Here is a 17,518-nt window from a genome sequence, read left to right as displayed (position 1 = left end):
TTGTAATTTTCCGTTCTTACTAGACATGCCCCCCAAAAATCTCCTGGGCTCCAGTCATAGTCCATTGTGTAGCAGCAGCCCAGTTTTTTTCTTGGTAATCAGGACCAGTCACTGTAGCCAGTACTCCTTCCCTAGGTGGTGATTCAGTGCCATGAGGAGTGCAAAATGGCCAAGCAGCATTTTCAAGTTCCAATTCGGTGGAAGTGTTGTGGAAATGTTACATCTTTGGGAACCATGATTTCCGAACCATCAGCACCCAAAGTTGCAGGAGGCAAAAGTTTAGTAAGCTGTTAGGCATGTAAGAGGAATCACTGTGAACACTTAATTCCCATACATGTGTTTTCTGGCAGTATGAAAAATAGTGTGATGTTTTGGACACTGATGTAAACCATTTATACCACATACTTTCAAGAGGAACCCTAATCTTTGAGGTTATCTCCTAACCAGTGTCGTAACTGAATCTTTAGTAAGTCATTCTGTTGTTCTGTCAAGATAGCTGCTCCTGGGTAATGGCATACACAGTGATCCCAGTGCTGCACTTCTTTTGCTGTGAAACAAGTTCCTTAGTTAGAACCAATGTTGTGTGGGAAACCATCAATACTTAGGTATTCCCTAAGTCCTTGAATGGTGGTCCTGACAGATGCATTGCTGTCAGGTAAGTCAAGTTCCTATTTAGAAAAGTGTCTTTTTCAGGGAAGATAGATCACTGCCCCCTCCGTGATGGAAATATTTTATTACCAGGTCCCTGGGAAATGGCATCTTATTGGGGACTCAGTATTAGACTGTGTCACTTGCAGCTTAGGCACTTCATAGTTTGCCTAGCTAGATGCAGCCTTGGTGAGGGGAAGTCCATGTTGCTGTGTCCATGCGTAACCTCCATCTCTGTTGACGTGACCACGTTGTACATTAATGCATCAAGCAGCCTCAGTAGGAATGGAAAAAAAGCTGACTGAACAATGTCTTCTTATCCATGTTATTAAGATCCTTTTTTAAAATTGGTTAGCCTTTAGAGAATATTCACTTAAGAAACAAATATATTTAGCCGGGCGCAGTGGCTCACACCTGTAATCCCAGCACTTTGGGAGGCTAAGGCGGGTGGATCGCCTGAGGTCAGGAGTTTGAGACCAGCCTGGCCAGCATAGTGAAACCCTGTCTCTACTCAAGATACCTCCCCTCCCCCCCCCCCAAAAAAAAATTTAGCTGGGCGAGGTGGCGGGCATTTGTAATCCCAGCTACTCAGGAGGCTGAGGCAGGAGAATCGCTTGAACCCAGGAGGCAGAGGTTGCAGTGAGGCAAGATTGCGGCATTGCACTCTAGCCTGGGCAACAAGAGTGAAACTCCGTCTCCAAACAAACAAAACCAAATATATTTATATTCTGTGTGCATTCTAAAGGATCTATTTTCATATCTCTTCTCCAGACTTTCTTGTCATCCAGTTTTCCAATTTTATTCTTTTCAGGACCTGAACTGCTGGCCAACCCATCATCTATTGCCTATGATTCAATGTAGATTTATACCTCAGGCTATCTCTCCTTCCAGATGAAGTGGTGAACATAGTACAACATTAAGTTCTTCCTAGTGGGAGGCTTTTCTTTCACTGCTATCTTTCAGGGTTATCATTGATTGTGGTCATAGTACTATAGCAGTGTAATTTTGGTTGGTGCCAGCATATTGTACATAATCATTTTTTCTCTTCCCAGTCCAAATTTTTTTTCCCTCAGTTAACTTAGTTATTTCTTATTAATTGTTGAGAAATACAAAGTACAGCTTTCACCCTCATGTGCTTTCAACCACTGGACTCTAGAAACTTTACCAAGGTGGCAGCCCCTGTATTTTTGTGGTATGTGTCTGCTAATCCCTAACATGCATGCGTCCTACCAAAGTATCAAAGTATAGGTTTAGTTTTCCTTATTTGAAGTGCATAGGATCAGAAGTATTTCACGTTTCAGTTTTTTTCAGATTTGGGGATATTTACTTTATACATACTGGTTGGTTGAGCATCCCTAGTCCAAAAATCCAAAATGTTCCAGTGAGCATTTCCTTTGAGTGTTATGTCAGTGCTCAAAAAGTTTCAGAGTTTGGAACATTTCAGATTTCAGACTTTTGGATTACGGAGACTTAACCTATACTTGCTGCTTATGCACTTCAGGACCAATCTATGTTGTCATCAGTGTAATATCGTTCTTTGGAATGTCAAGTTAATCAGGATCTCTACAGACTATTATTATGACAAAATGTCAAGTTAATCAAGATCTCTACAGACTATTATTATGACAAAGAGCAGGAGAGTTGATGTAATCTTTAGGAAAAGACAATGAAGGTATAAGTGTACCCTGCTATGTGAAAGCAAAATGCACTTCCCAGTGCTTACAAATTAGTGTAGAAAATAAAACACATATGCAAGATCATTTGTTTCCAGTGGTCTCTTCTTACATTACAGTCCTAACTCTATGGATCAGGAAACCAATATGGAATATCTACCAGTTACTGAGTGTGTTTTTTTTCTATTATACCTCCAGGGCCTAGGGAAATAACTGCAGGGTAGATTGACTGATCACATTTACTGTGAGCTGATTTGGGCTAAAACTTCACTTCCAACTCTAGTCTTTCACTTTTGTAAATTCCCCAGTAATTAGCATCATTTTAGAGTTAGCATCTAGTAATCTCCTAAAAATCTGGATATTTTCTTTTTATTGGTACACAGATACTCTAGTAAACAGCTGCAAGTGTCTTAATGGAAATCTTAGAGGAAAATTTACAATAAATACTTATGGTACTGTTGTGTTTTAGGGGACCATGCCTCACTTAATCCAGGGGCTTTATGTCTGTGAACCAACTTGTGTTTGGAAACTGGAAGTGACTTTGATTCTCCATAGTGGTCACTGAAGTCAGGATTTAGGCTACCAAGTCTGGGCTTTCTACTGTTTATAGATCAAGTAGTGTTTTAATAGACTGACCTTTAATTTTATTCCTTAGAAATACCATGCTCAGTTCGAGACTCCGTCTCAAAAAAAAAAAAAAAAAAACAACCAACCAACCAAGCAAAAAAACCACATTCAGTTAAGTACTTCTAAAGGTGTCTGCAGGTCTTGTACGTCACAACCTTCTTGATTGTTACTTTCTGTCCATGCTGTGCATTAACATGATTGTTCTTACCTTTTCTCTGTCAAATTTTGCCATTTGACCTCTGCCACTCTGGAATCTGATCAGCTTGTTCAGGAGTCTTTCTCAATCATGTCATCTCCCCATGTCATTCCCAACTCCCAGAAAACAGTCACCACAGAGTTTTTCAAATACAGATTCCCTTACTAATGTATTTTAAAATGCTTTAATACTGTATCCTCCAGGACCTCATGGATGATGTATAGGATGGTATGTATATATTCGGATTATACATGGTAAATCTACTCCAGCATTCCTGTTTCTTTAAGCATCTGTATTTCTTCTACATTATGCTAGGAAGGTTCAGGCATCTCATCCATATGAAATGTGGACTCTTTTGAGATTTTTCATTTAGTCAACTAGTAAACTATTAAGAGTTTAAGCTAAGAGCTTTCACAAAAGTGGAGGCTAGCCTTCTCAGTCATGGGAGAAGGAGCTGTTCACCCACGTATCCTCATTCCATATCTTAGGGCCTCACTCCTTCCAAAACAAAGGGAACTTAGAAAGTATGTTTACTCAACTTTCACCATAATTCTGCAATCTGCAAAATTAAATTTTGGACCCAATTCTTGGCAGAGTTGTACCTATGGTTACAACAAGTAAGAAAATTTTAAAGGGCTATTTTAAAAATTTTGTAGCTATCTTGTCATGACTTGAGCTGAAAGTTAAAAACTTAAAAACTCTGTATCATTTTCTTTAAGTCTCCAAGTCAGAAGCAGCCATCCGCAAGTCCTTGGTGTCATTATTACCATCAAAATAGTCAAATCAAACAGTAATTTGGTTATCTTAGACACTTGTTTCAATAGGCATATCATCATAATTAAATTAGCTACAGGTGATAATGCAGTAATCATTATGCCAATGCATGGAATGGATCACTAGTATCCCGTTTATTATTGACAAGGAGCTAGCAGTGAATTGAAGGTCACGGTCACATAATCAAGCCAATTCTTGAATCCTGTCTTTGAAAGTATGTTTCCTGGGAACTCTTTACTGTATCAGGATCCAATCAGGAAATGAAACGTACTAGATATTTCAGCAGAGGAAATTTAAGGTAGGATTGGTTACATAGGTATGGAAGACTGAAAGAGCAAAAAGAGGTAACATGGATATGATAAATGCCAGAGGAAGCTACCACTGTTAGGTTTAGGGAACAGAGGGGTTTAACAGAACCATGAAGCACGGAGGAGACTCATGAAGCTGGGGACCAGACCTCTGTGGATGTACACTGTCCAGCTGCTGCTCGTGTCTAAGGGAATATCAAGAAGCTGGTTGTAAGAATGCTGAAAAGAGCTGAAGACTGGAACCCACCTACAGGGTGATGCTGATGGAACTGTATGCAAGCAGGAAAAAAGAAGTCTTTCCTCCCTTCTTTACTAATCTCTGCTAATCTCCTCCCCTCTTTAACTACTAATCTCTAGATAGCATCTCATCTTGCTAGAATCTAACAGGAAACCATCTAGCAGAAGAAAATACAGTTTTGCAGAATACTGGCCCCAGCATCCCAGAGTAGACTATATAGAAAGGTGGATTTGAAGTCAAAAAACAGTTAAGTCAGTGACTAGCTTTTTCTTAGGTTTTTCTTCAGTTCTGAGAAGTTATGACAAACTTTAGAGATGTAGAATGTCATCACACAGATTCTGTTCATAGATGTTTAAGAGCTCACTTTAGATTTCAGCTGTGGGATTCTTTCCTGCCTTTGGACATTTTCTTGGTTCCCATGTTTTTTTGTGCAAGATTACTTTCTTTGAATTTAACAACTAGGAGAAAGGATAGGTTTTTGTCTTGGATCAGTGATTACTGGATTATCTGAGCTCTGTTGATTGAAAAACTGTTTTTGAACTTTTTGGAATATGATTTACAATGAAAAATACTTGGAGTCCCAAACACATGTACATATACAACTATGTAACAGAATGAAAAGTTTTATGGAACAATAGTTGGTCCTGTTAAGTGACACAATACTGATAATTTCTATTCTAATCTTTAAAAGACTGATCACAACTCACCAAGTCAACGATGTAATCTATAGTTTGGTGAACATTGTTCAAAGCAGTAGTATGAAGAAGGGAAATTAAATAAAAAATAAAAATAAATATAACTATTTTTCTGCTTAATTGAAAAACAATTGAACATTGTTTTTTCTTAAATTCAGGTTGAGAAGAAAGATGTTTTAGAGCTGGTCTTGAGTACTAGTGGTTGTGGAAGATACATACAATACTGATGTTGCAATTGAAACACTCCTATGGTTCCCTCTCTCCCCACCTCCTTCTCTCAGAGAGGAAAAAAGAGAAGTGGCAATACATGTGATAAATTAAGTCAGAGAAAAACCAAATTTTAAAATAATTATTCCTCTACTTGTTAGTTTGGCAAATATTTGAGTGCCTCCTATATATAAAATCTTAAGCGCAGGGCAGAGGATACAGCCATTAAAAACACAAATAAGGCCGGGCGTGGTGACTCACGCCTGTAATCCCAGCCCTTTGGGAGGCCAAGGCAGGCGGATCACGAGGTCAGGAGTTTGAGACCAGCCTGGCCAACATCGTGAAACCCCGTCTCTACTAAAAATACAAAAATTAGCTGGGCGTGGTGGTGCGCACCTGTAGTCCCAGCTACTCAGGAGGCTGAGGCAGGAGAATCACTTGAACCCAGGAGGTGGAGGCTGCAGTGAGCCGAGTTTGCCCCACTGCACTCCAGCCTGGGTGACGGTATGAGACTTTATCTCAAACAAATAAACAAATAAAAAACAAAAATAAGAGATTTATTCTGTGGTGCTTATATTCCAGTGGAGACATAGATGTCAAATCATTAATTATACAACTAACTTTATAATTATAGTTAGTAGTGTGGAATTAGACCTAGTGCCCTGAGTTGAAAAACATTCAATCTGAGATATGAAAGGTTGAGTATAATTTGTTAGAAGAAAAATAGAAGTGGATGGGTAATGGAGGAAAGGATATTCTTAGAGGGAATAGCCTGTGTTCCTCTGTGAAATGGGAATGATTAAGGTGAGAGAAGAAATTAAAGACCATGTGCCTATTAGCATAGAGGGCTGGAGATAATGTAGCACAAGAAGATGGAAAGCTAGATAGGATTCAGATCATGCAGGGCCTCAAAAGCCACTTTAAGTATGTATCTGAAGAGTAAAGGAGAGTAATTGAAGGGTTGAGAAAGAATTATATGAAGACATTTGTGTCTTTAATTTCACTCTAGGGGCATAATGGAATGGAATTCAGTGTTGTAGGAGTACATATAAAGGAATTAGTTAGGAGGCAATTGCATTAGTTCATACAAGAGGTAATTGTGGCTTGGACTAGAGTGGCAGCATCAGAGGGTAAAGGTGGATGACTTATGCAAAACATACTTAGGAGATATAATTTATTTATTTATTTATTTATTTATTTATTTATTTATTTATTTATTTATTTATTTATTTATTTTTTTTGAGACGGAGTCTTGCTCTGCCACCAAGGCTGGAGTGCAGTGGCCGGCTCTCAGCTCACTGCAAGCTCCGCCTCCCGGGTTCACGCCATTCTCCTGTCTCAGCCTCCCGAGTAGTTGGGACTACAGGCGCCCGCCTCGTCGCCCGGCTAGTTTTTTGTATTTTTTAGTAGAGACGGGGTTTCACCGTGTTAGCCAGGATGGTCTCGATCTCCTGACCTCGTGATCCGCCCGTCTCGGCCTCCCAAAGTGCTGGGATTACAGGCTTGAGCCACCGCGCCCGGCCGGAGATATAATTTAAAGGACTGATTAGGTATGTGAGATGAAAGAGAAGAAGGGATCAAGGATAACACCACAGGTTTCTGGATTGAGTTGATATTAGGAGTAATGGAGGAGGGTCAGACTTGAGGAAATACTAATGAATTAAACTGTGGACATACTGAGTTGGGGATCTGGGATCTTACTAAGTACCAGATGTTGTGCAAATATAATTATTGTTCCCATTTTACAAATGGGACAGCTATTAAGTGGGCAGAGCCAGGATTTCATTTTATTTTTTAAGAAGGGAGAGATTTGAACATTTTTAAATGTTGTTCAAAAGAATCCAGAAGAGAAAGAGATGTCAAGATACTGGATATAAAAGGGATAATACCTAGTGTAGAGCTAATGAGGATATTGTTTTAGCCTGGGTACAGTGGCTCATGCCTGTAATCCCAGCACTTTGGGAGTCAGAGGTGAGAGGATCACTTGAGGCCAGGAGTTGAAGACTGGTCCAGGCAACATAAACAAGACTCTGTTTCTACAAAAAACATAAAAAATGAGCCGGGGCTTGGTGGCATGCATGTGTAGTCCCAGCTACTTGGGAGACTAGGGTGGATTGATTGCTGGAGTCCAGGAGTTTCAGGCTGCAGTGAGCCAAGATTGTGCCACCGCTGTCCAGCCTGGGTAACAAAGTGAGACCCCATTTCAAACAAACAAACAAAAAAAAGCTTTCAATTTTGAACAGATTAAAAATATGGTATCTCTTCTATTTTATAGGAAGTGAGAAAGAGTGCATATGTGGGCTTGTTTGTGGATTTGATGTTAAGATAAGGGAAATTTCTCTTAATGGCTTTTGTTTTTTTTGGCAAAATGGAAAAAGACTGAGATGTGAGATAGGGAGAATCGGGGAGAATTGAGGTTTAAGGACAGTAAAATTTCAAAATATTCTGTGGAAAGTAGAGTTGATGAGCCAAATAATGATCCAGTGAGTAAATGAGAGTGAGTGAAGAAGACACTGTTCTTAATTTACCGAGTTAAAAATGATGTTTATATTATAACAACACAAGGTAAAAATCTAATTAAATGCTAAATGATATGATACTGCTAATAAACATAGAAAGGCAAAAAAGGGAAGGAGAGTAATGTGGCCTTCAGTCAATGGGAAAGATTTTATGGAGGAAGTAGAACTCAAGTTTGGCCTTGACACACATGTAGGTAAACTTACTTGATAGGAAGAACAACACAAGCCAAGTATGGAGTGGGTGCCTAGTGGTATTCTGTAATGATTTGGTTGACGATAATCCTTCTTTTATGTCAACATTTTAGTGAATATGGAGGTGAGACCATACCAGGACCTGCATTTAATCCAGCAAGTCATCCAGCTTCAGCTCCTACTTCCTCTTCTTCTTCGGCGTTTCGACCTGTAATGCCATCCAGGCAGATTGTAGAAAGGCAGCCTCGGATGCTGGACTTCAGGGTTGAGTACAGAGACAGAAATGTTGATGTGGTACTTGAAGACAGCTGTACTGTTGGTAAGGTTTTTCCTGCCATAAAGCCTTCACAAATAGATAATTAGGTAAACATAGATTTTATACTTTTTAATTTCATGTTGACTACCAGTGCAAGAAGGGAAAAAAAACAAGTTGAAACTGGTAACTTTCCAATACTGAATATTGTGCTTTATTTTGAAATACTGTGTTGAGATTGAGGTAAGTTTGAGAATAATGTTTTTTGTTCCATGCCAGTAGAATGGTATATGATGCTGTTTTAGGGCTGATGCAAATCAAACATCTAAGAGCTTAAAAAAAATACCCTAATCAAGTACATTGCATATCACACTTTACAACTGAGACTCATTCATTTTTCATAGGATATATCTTGATGCTTTTTGTGCTGCTATAACAATACCTGAGACTGGGTAATTTATAAGGAACAGAAATTTATTTTCTCACATTTCTGGAGGCTAAGAAGTCTAAGATCAAGGCTTAGAAGGTTTGGTGTCTGGTGAGGGCTGCTCACTGTTTACAATATAGCACCTTGATGCTGCATCCTTCTAAGTGGGGAACATTGTGTTCTCACATGGCAGAAACCAGAAGGGCGAAAGGGACAGACTCCCTTCATCAAACTCTTTTTATAAGGGCACCTAATCCCATTAACAAGCTCTCATTGCCTAATCATCTTTTAAAGGACCTGCATCTTAATACTACCACATAGACAATACCTGAATTTTAGTAGGGATGCATTCAAACCATCACACCATGTTTAATGAGAAACCAGACATGAGACATGTTTCCATCACTTTTCTCTCTGCCAGTTGAAAAAATGCTATTTTTCAAAAGGAGGTGAAAGTATATGCCTGCCATTTCTGGACAGACTTTACCAAGTTACTATAGTTTAGCTATGTTGAACTGATATTTGATTCAGATTACCTGATCCATTTTCATTGTAGAACCACATATTAATTTTCTCTTAATGTGGTTTACCTTAAATCTGAATTCTAGATGTTTCTGGAAATGTCCCTTTATTCCTTTTAGGGGAGATCCTTTTCTGATTTTATTTTATTAATTAAGTCTTGAAAAGCAAGGCTGTTTTAAGAGTGTTCATTCCCAAACACTACTCAGATTATGTTATTACTTTTCTTAAAGCCATTCAAAAGCTTTCCATTGATTTTAGGATATAATTCAAATCTTTAACATGGCCTATAAGTCCCTGTTTGATGAAGCCCCTACCTGCGTTTGTAGTTTCATCTATTACCACTCTCCTTCTAGTTCACTGTGCCTAAGCCATAATGGACTTATTTCAGTTTGCCAAATAGGTCTGGGCCTTTGTACTTGTTTCTTCTTCTATGTAGATTATTCTTCTAGATAAACCCCTTCTGCCTGTACCCCCCAAATATTCTCCTGTACGTTGTATTTTATTTTTAAAAAAATTATGGTAGAAAACAATATGAGATTTAGACTGTCAATAAATTTCTAAGTGTGCAGCCTAAGATTGTTTACACACTTTTTCATCTTACAAAGATTGTTTATGCACTTTTTCATCTTACATAACTGAAACTCTATACCCATTGGATAGCAATATTCCATTTTCCCCTCCCTCAAGCTCCTGGCAACTGCCATTCTATCTTCTGTTTCTATAAGTTTGACTATAAATACCTCATAGAAGTGGAATAATGCAGTATTTGCCTGCTGAGATGGCTTATTTCACTTAGCATAATGTCCTCAAAGTTTATATATGTTGTAGCGTATAGCAGGATTTTCTTTTTAAAAACTGAATAATATTCCATTGTGTGTATATACCACATTTTTTTTATTCATTAACTTATCATAAATGGATATTTAGGTTGTTTCTACCTTTTGACTATTGTGAATAATGCTGCAATGAACATGAGAATGTGATTTTTTTTTTTTTTTTTTTTTTTTGAGACAGGGTCTCACGCTGTCACCCAGGCTGGAGTGCAGTGGCGTGATCACGGCTCACTGTAGCCTCAAACTCTGGGCTCAAGCAGTCACCCTGCCTTGGCCTCCTGAGTAGTAGGACTATAGGTGCGTGCCACCATGGCTGGCTAATTTTTTTTTCTTTGTAGAGAAGGGGTCTTACTTTCTTTCCCAGGCTGGGCTTGAACTCTTGGGCTCAAGTGATCCTCCTGCCTCAGACTCCCAAAGTGTTGGAATTATAGGCGTGAGTCACCGTGCCCAGCCATGGGAGTGTGAATATTTCATAGAAATCCTGGTTTCAGTTCTATTGACAGTATGTTCAAAAGTGGGATTGCTGGATTAGATGGTAGTTTAATTTATAATTTTTCGAGGAACCTCCATACTGTTGCCTGTAGCAGCTACACCATTTTACATTCCAACCCCAACTTCGTTAACACTTATTATTTTCTGTTTTTCTTTTCTTTTATTTCTTTTTTTTTTTTATAGTAGCCATCCTAAAAGATGTGAAGTGATAGGTGATTGTGGGTTTGATTTTTATTTGTCTGATTAGTGATGTTGAATATCTTTTCATGTACCTGTTGGCCATTTGTATGTCTTGTTTGGAGAAATGTCTGTTCAAGTCATTTGCCCATTTTTTAAATGGGTTATTTGATATTTTATTGTTGAGGTGTAGAAGTTTTTCTATATTTTGTGCTTTAACCCCTTGTTAGATATATGGTTCGCACATATTTCCTCTCATTCTGTGGGTTACCTTTTTACTCTGTTGTTTACTTTTCTGTGCAGAAGCTTTTTAATTTGATACAGTCTCACTTGTCTATTTTTTCTTTCATTGCCTCTGCTTTTGGAGTCATTTTCAAAAAACTATTGCCAAGATCAGTGTTATAAAGCATTTCCTCTCTGCTTTCTTCTAGGACTTTTATAGTTTCAAGTCTTTTTTTTTTTTTTTTTTTTTTTGAGACAGGGTCTTGCTCTGTCACCCAGGCTGGAGGACAGTGGCAGAGTCTTTGCTCGTATAGTTTCAAGTCTTATGTTTAAGTCTTTAATTCACACAATGCAGTGAGATGATGTCTGTGTATGTTATGAGGTTCCAAATTCTTTTGTATGTGGATATACAGTTTTCCCAGTACCATTTGTTGAAGAAACTATCCTTTCCACATTGTGGGGTCTTGGCACTCTTGTCAAAAATCATTTGTATATTTGTGGGTTTACTTTTGGGATTTCTGTTTTGTTCCATTAGTTGGTGTGTCTGTCTTTATACCACTACCAAACTGATCTAATTACTCTAGCTTTGTAATATGTTTTGGAATTAGGAAGTAGGAGGCCTCCAGCTTTGTTCTTCTTACAATTGTGTTTGGAGTTCCTTGTGATTACTTATGGAATTTAGGATTTTTCCTTATTTCTGCAAAAAATACCATTGGCCTTTTGATAGGGATTGCATTGAATCTGCAGATCACTTTGGATAATATGGACATTTTAACAGTGTTAAGTTTTTCAGTCCATGACCATGGGACGCTTTTCCAGCGTGTTCTTTAATTTCTTTCAGCAATGTTTTGTAGTTTTTAGTGGACAAGTCTTTTGTCTCTGGATAAGTTTATTCATAAGCATTTTATTCTTTTTGAAGCTATTGTAAATGGGACTGTTTTCTTAATTTCCTTTTTAGATTGTTCAGTGTTAGTATATAGAAATGCAACAGATATTTATGTGTTGATTTTGCATCTTATAACAAGATTGATGAATTTTGTATTTATTAGTTCTAACAGTTTTGTTTTCTTTGGTAGAATCCTTAGTGTTTTCTACATATAATATCATGTTGTCTGTAAACAGAGATAGTTATATTTCTTCCTTTCCAATTTGGATGCCTTTTGTTTTTCTTGCCTAATTGTTCTAGCTAGGCTTTCTAGTACTACGTTGAATAGAAGTGGTGAGAAGTTATCCTAGCTTGTTCCTGATGTTAGAAGAAAACCTTTTAGTTCTTAACCCTTGAATATGATGTTAGCTGTGGGACTTTCATATATGGCTTTTATTATGTAGAAGTTATTTCCTTTTATTTCTAGTTTGTTCAGTGTTATGAAAATATGTTCAATTTTGTCAAAAGCTTTTTGTTTATTGAGATGATTGACATTTATCCTTCTTGCTTTTAATGTGGTGTATCACATTGATTGATTTTCATGTTGTTGTTGTTGTTGTTGTTGTTGTTGTTTGTGAGATGGAGTCTCGCTCTGTCATCCAGGCTAGTGTGCAGTGGTGTGATCTCGGCTCACTGCAACCTCTGCCTTCTAGGTTCAAGTGATTCTCATGCCTTAGCCTCCTCAGTAGCTGTGATTACAGGCATGCAGCTGCCACGCCTGGCTGATTTTTGTATTTTTAGTAGAGACAGGATTTCGTCATGTTGGTCAGGCTGTTCTCAAACTCCTGATTTCAAGTGATCTACCCACCTCAGCCTCCCAGAGTGCTGGGATTACAGGTGTGAACTGCTGCACCTGGCCGATTTTTATATGTTGAATAATCCTTTCATCCTAGGGATAAATCTCACTTTGCCCTGGTGTGTGATCCTTTTAATGTGCTGTTGAATTTAATTTCTCTAATAGTTTGTTGAGGATCTTTGCACTTGTATTTATCAGGGATATTGGACTATAGTTTTCTTTTCGTCTGATAGCTTCTTTGGCTTTGGTATTGATGTAATGCTGGCCTCATAAAAGCAGTTAGGAAGTATAGCCTCCTTTGGCTTTTTGGAAGAGTGTGAGAAGGGTTGGCAGTAATTGTTTAAATGTTAGGTAACATACCCCAATGTTACCATGTGGTCCTGCATGTTTCTTTGTTGGGAGGTTTTTGATTGCTGATTCACTCTCAGTAACAGACTAGTTATATGTCTGTTCAGATTTTGTGTTTCTTCACGATTCAGTCTTGATAGGTTGTATGTTTCTAGGAATGTATCGATTTCTTCTGTGTTATCTAATTTGTTGGCATAAGATTTGTAATAGTAGTCTCATAATTTTTTATTTAATTTTTCTCTTTTTTCTTACTCTAGATAAAGGTTGATGAATTTGGTTGATCTTTAAAAAAAAAAAAAAACCTCTTAGTATTGTTGACTTTTTTCCTGTTATTTCTATATATTAAAATATGGTATAAAAAACCATCTGGAAAGGACTCACCATTCTAAGATGCCACGAAGAACACTCATGATTCATGGGAGGAGGTCAAGATATCGACATTAGTAGGAGTTTGGAAGAAGCTGATTTCACCCTTCATGGATGACTTTGAGGGGTTCAAGACTTTAGTGGAGGAAGTAACTGCAGATGTGGTAGAAATAGCAAAAGAATTAGAGGAGGAGCCTGAAGGCATGACTGAATTGCTGCAATCTCATAAAACTTGGATGGAAGAGCAAACAAAGTGGTTTCTTGAGATGTAATCTATTGCCGATGAAGATGCTATGCATAAACATGGTTGAAATGACAAAAAAGGATTTAGAATGTGACGTAAACTTAATTGATAAAACAGTGGCAGGGTTCGAGAGAATTTACTCCAACTGTAAAAGAAGTTCTAGTGTGGGTAAAATACTATCAAACAGCATCACATGTTACAGCAAAACTTTTCATGAAAGGAAGTTAATCGATGCAGCAAGCTGTATTGTGTGTGGGGGGGGTGGGGGGGTTTGTTTTGTTTTTTTAAGGGATGGTCTTACTCTGTCACTCAGGCTGAAGTGCAGTGGCACACTCTTACTGCGGCTTTGAACTCCTGGGCACAAGCAAATTTTCTACTGTCTTTGCCAGCCCTGAGATAGCAAGACCAACCCCTCCCCTTCCTCCTTCTCTTCAGTCTGTTCAACACAAAGACAGTGAGGAAGATGATCCACTTTCACTTAATGAATAGTAAATATATTTTGGATTTCTTAATAACATTTTCTTTTCTCTAGTTTATTGTGGGAAATGTATATATAATGCACATAATGTACAAAATATTTGTTAATCAATAGTTTATATTATCAGTAAGGTTTCTGGTCAACAGTAGGCTATTAGTAAGTTTTTGGAGAGTCAAAAGCTATACCTAGATTTTTGACTGTGTGGAAGGGTTGGTACCCTAACCTCCCCACCCCCATTATTCAAGAGGCAATTATATGTAAATATTAAGTTTATACCCTTGGAACCACCACCACCCTGATCGAGATAGAGAATATTTCTTGCGACTCAGAAGCCTCTCTCATTGCCCCTGCTAGCTATTTAATCTCCCCTCTGAAACCACTATTTTGACCTTTGTCACCTTGGACTGCATTTGTGTATTTTGACCTTCGTATAATTGAAATCATACATTGTATACTGTTTAACTTCTTTCACTCAATATTATGTCTTTGAGATTCAGTAATTCATTCATTCTCATTGCTGTGTAGAATTCTATTATACCATAAATTACCCATTCTACTGGTGATAGATATTTGGGTTCTTTCTAGTGTTATCAAGCTGCTGTGAACATTCTTGTGCGTGTTTTTGGGGTAGATAAACATTCTTCTTTTGAGCTTCAAGTGGAGCTGCTGAATCATAGCATAAAGGTATATGTTTGTTTAGAGTTAGCAGGTGTAGCAAAACATTTTTATAAAATTGTTGAACCAATTCACTTCCACCGGTAGAACAGGGTTCCAGTTGCTCCCCATCCTTGCCATCACTTAATCTGGTTAATCTTTTCAATTTTAGCCATATTCCTGATCCTTTCTGAGTTTCTTTTTTTTTTCTTTCCTTAAAATGAATTCAGGTTCTAAAGTTCATTTTGAATTTAGACCTCGAAAAGGCTGGACATCTTTTTTCTAACTTGGTAGGCATCTGCATTCTTATTTCAGATTCATTGTCCAAACTCATCAGATTTTCTTAGCTGCATTGAGGATACCTCTGGTATAGTTTACTGTATCTGTGTTTTTCCTTTTTGTCCAGTTTAAGGTCCCTTTAAAAAAATATTTTTATAGTGTTGACTTAGGAAATATATAATAATGAAATGCAGTTACAAATTCACTATGGCATTTTTGAATTCATATGATTTAAAGTGATTTTTTTTCTCTTAAGTAACAGAGGCTTGCTGTGTTACCCAGGTTGAAATGCAGTGATACGACCACAGCTCACTGTTAAGCTTGAAATCCTAGGCTCAAGTGATCCTCCCACCCACCTCAGCTTCCTGAGTGCTGGGACTCCAGGTGCATGCCATCATGTTCAGCTAATTTTTTTTTCACTTTTTCAAGAATTTTTTTCTGACTTCACTGCATTTAGTCAATAAAGTTTTATGAATTCTATCATATTATCACTGAATCTCTCCTTTATTTTGCATCCCACTTTGTTACAGTTCAAGGATTTCTTTCATGAATTAAAATAATTCCCGATTTCCATATGTTCATTTCTTTCTTCCTTTAGTCCATCTTTTCTATATAGTTGCCCTGTAGTGATTTTTCTAAAACACACATCTCCTCTTGTGCCTTTCAGTGGCTCTGTATTTCCTGTATTCTGTTTGATAGACCTTTTCTTGCTTTAGCTTTCTAGAAAACTCCTACACAGCTTCCAAGATCCCATGTAAATATTTCCTCTTCTGTGAAGCCTTTCCTAACCTTTGTGGACATATAGTTAAGTTGAATCATCCCCTATGATCCCATACAATTTTGTGTATGCTTTAAACATGGATGTTAACACATCTTACCATTTCTTTGTGTTTCAGATTTTCCTGGTGAATGTTAACTTCTCATGCTTAGAGACCAGGTCTTATTCCTCTCTAAATTCTTTATTCTAGCACAGTGTTTGGCACAGAGTAGTGCTTGTTGAGGAAACAAATGGCTCAATAAATGAGTGTATGAATATATGTATATATATTAATTCATCCATTATAGGAAATTTTAAAAATGTGCACTCATTAAAGTTTATGTGACCAGCAATAGAATTGTTATAAATCATTTCAGCGTTACCGGAATTATATAAATAATATTTTTTCTGTAGCTGTATACATATAAATAATACAATGCAAAGAGATGCCCAATCAGGTAATGCACTTTTTCCACGTTATTACCAGGAAGATGCAATAAGGTTTGAAAGCGAGCCCAAAGGCAGCTAAGAACTTTGTATCACAGTGACACCTAGTGGTATTTTCACTGGGTTGTTAATGTTTTTAAGGTCCTTACTGCAGTTTTGTTTCAATACCCAAAACCTTCTGAATTCTGTTTTCTTATCTTAAATAAATTTAAGGAATTATTTTAAAGCATTTGTCCTCCTATAAAATGCTGTCTGATGTGAAGTATTGTGATCTCTTTGAGGGTAGGGATTATTGTATATTGTTAGGTCTCTAAGATCTAGCAATGGATTTAACCTAACATGCAGGTATTTGTTTAATAAAGTTTGTTAAATCAGTGCTGTTAACAAACCTAATTTACTGGAGCCTACTAGTCATAGCTTTAATTCCGTTTCTGAGATATAGCAGAAAAATAGATCTGTTATTATTTGAATCATTTATCTTATTTTTTCTCTTTTTGATCTTCTTAAAGCTACTTTTATTATATTGGATACTATTTTAGTTTTTAAGAAATCAGGTTGAATATGGAAAGATTTAAAATATTTAGCAAGTGCATTTTCAGTCTGAAAAAGTAGTTCAGGTTATTTCAAACCAGTTTTTGTCCTGAATCTATAAATTTAGATTCTAATCTTGACTCTGTGACTCTTACTAGCTGTATAGTCTTTGGCAAATGCCTTAATCCCTCCCCCACATGCCTCAGCCATGCTTTATGAATACTAGTTAAATGTTCTTCTGTTATTAGTACATGTGAAAAGAAGGAAAGAGTGACAATTTTGTGTGTCTTGAAAGATGCTATGAACATGAAATGACAATGCAATTGATTATAGTTTGTACTTTTGGGGAAGAAAGACAGCAAATGTTGTGTGTTAGTAGTAGTGTTTAGTCCACCTGCAAACTGATGTCTCTTGCCTCTATGCCATCAATTGTGTACTCCCCAAATAATTTATTATTGGGTCATTTTGAAACCTGAATAAAGTAGCATCTCAAAACTATGGTCTCAATGTGCATAGTTTATTTTTATGCATTAGAAATATTCTTTAATTCAGCTTCAGATTTTTAAATTGATGTTTAATAAGTGTATATGTTTATGAGGTACAATATGATGTTTCAATACATATGTATGTTGTAGAATGAGCAAATACATACCAATCATCTCATATACTTACGATTTCTTTGTGGTCAGA

The 17,518-nt window shown here is 37.2% G+C and overlaps 1 protein-coding gene across 1 annotated transcript in view; it reads left to right on the top strand.

Moving 5' to 3' along the window:
- The window catches only part of FAF1 (Fas associated factor 1), a 522,933-nt gene that overhangs the window by 177,099 nt on the left and 328,316 nt on the right, over positions 1 to 17,518 (top strand). The window contains exon 4 of the mRNA XM_030912634.1: positions 8,191 to 8,396. Within this exon, the coding sequence (XP_030768494.1) occupies positions 8,191 to 8,396 (206 nt within the window). The remainder of the gene's footprint in view (positions 1 to 8,190; positions 8,397 to 17,518) is intronic.

This window comes from Rhinopithecus roxellana, chromosome 12 (assembly GCF_007565055.1).
Source record: "Rhinopithecus roxellana isolate Shanxi Qingling chromosome 12, ASM756505v1, whole genome shotgun sequence".
In the NCBI taxonomy this organism is placed as follows: Eukaryota; Metazoa; Chordata; class Mammalia; order Primates; family Cercopithecidae; genus Rhinopithecus; species Rhinopithecus roxellana.
The sequence above is the reverse complement of the archived record's forward strand: the minus strand, read 5'-3'. Positions and strand labels throughout refer to the sequence as shown.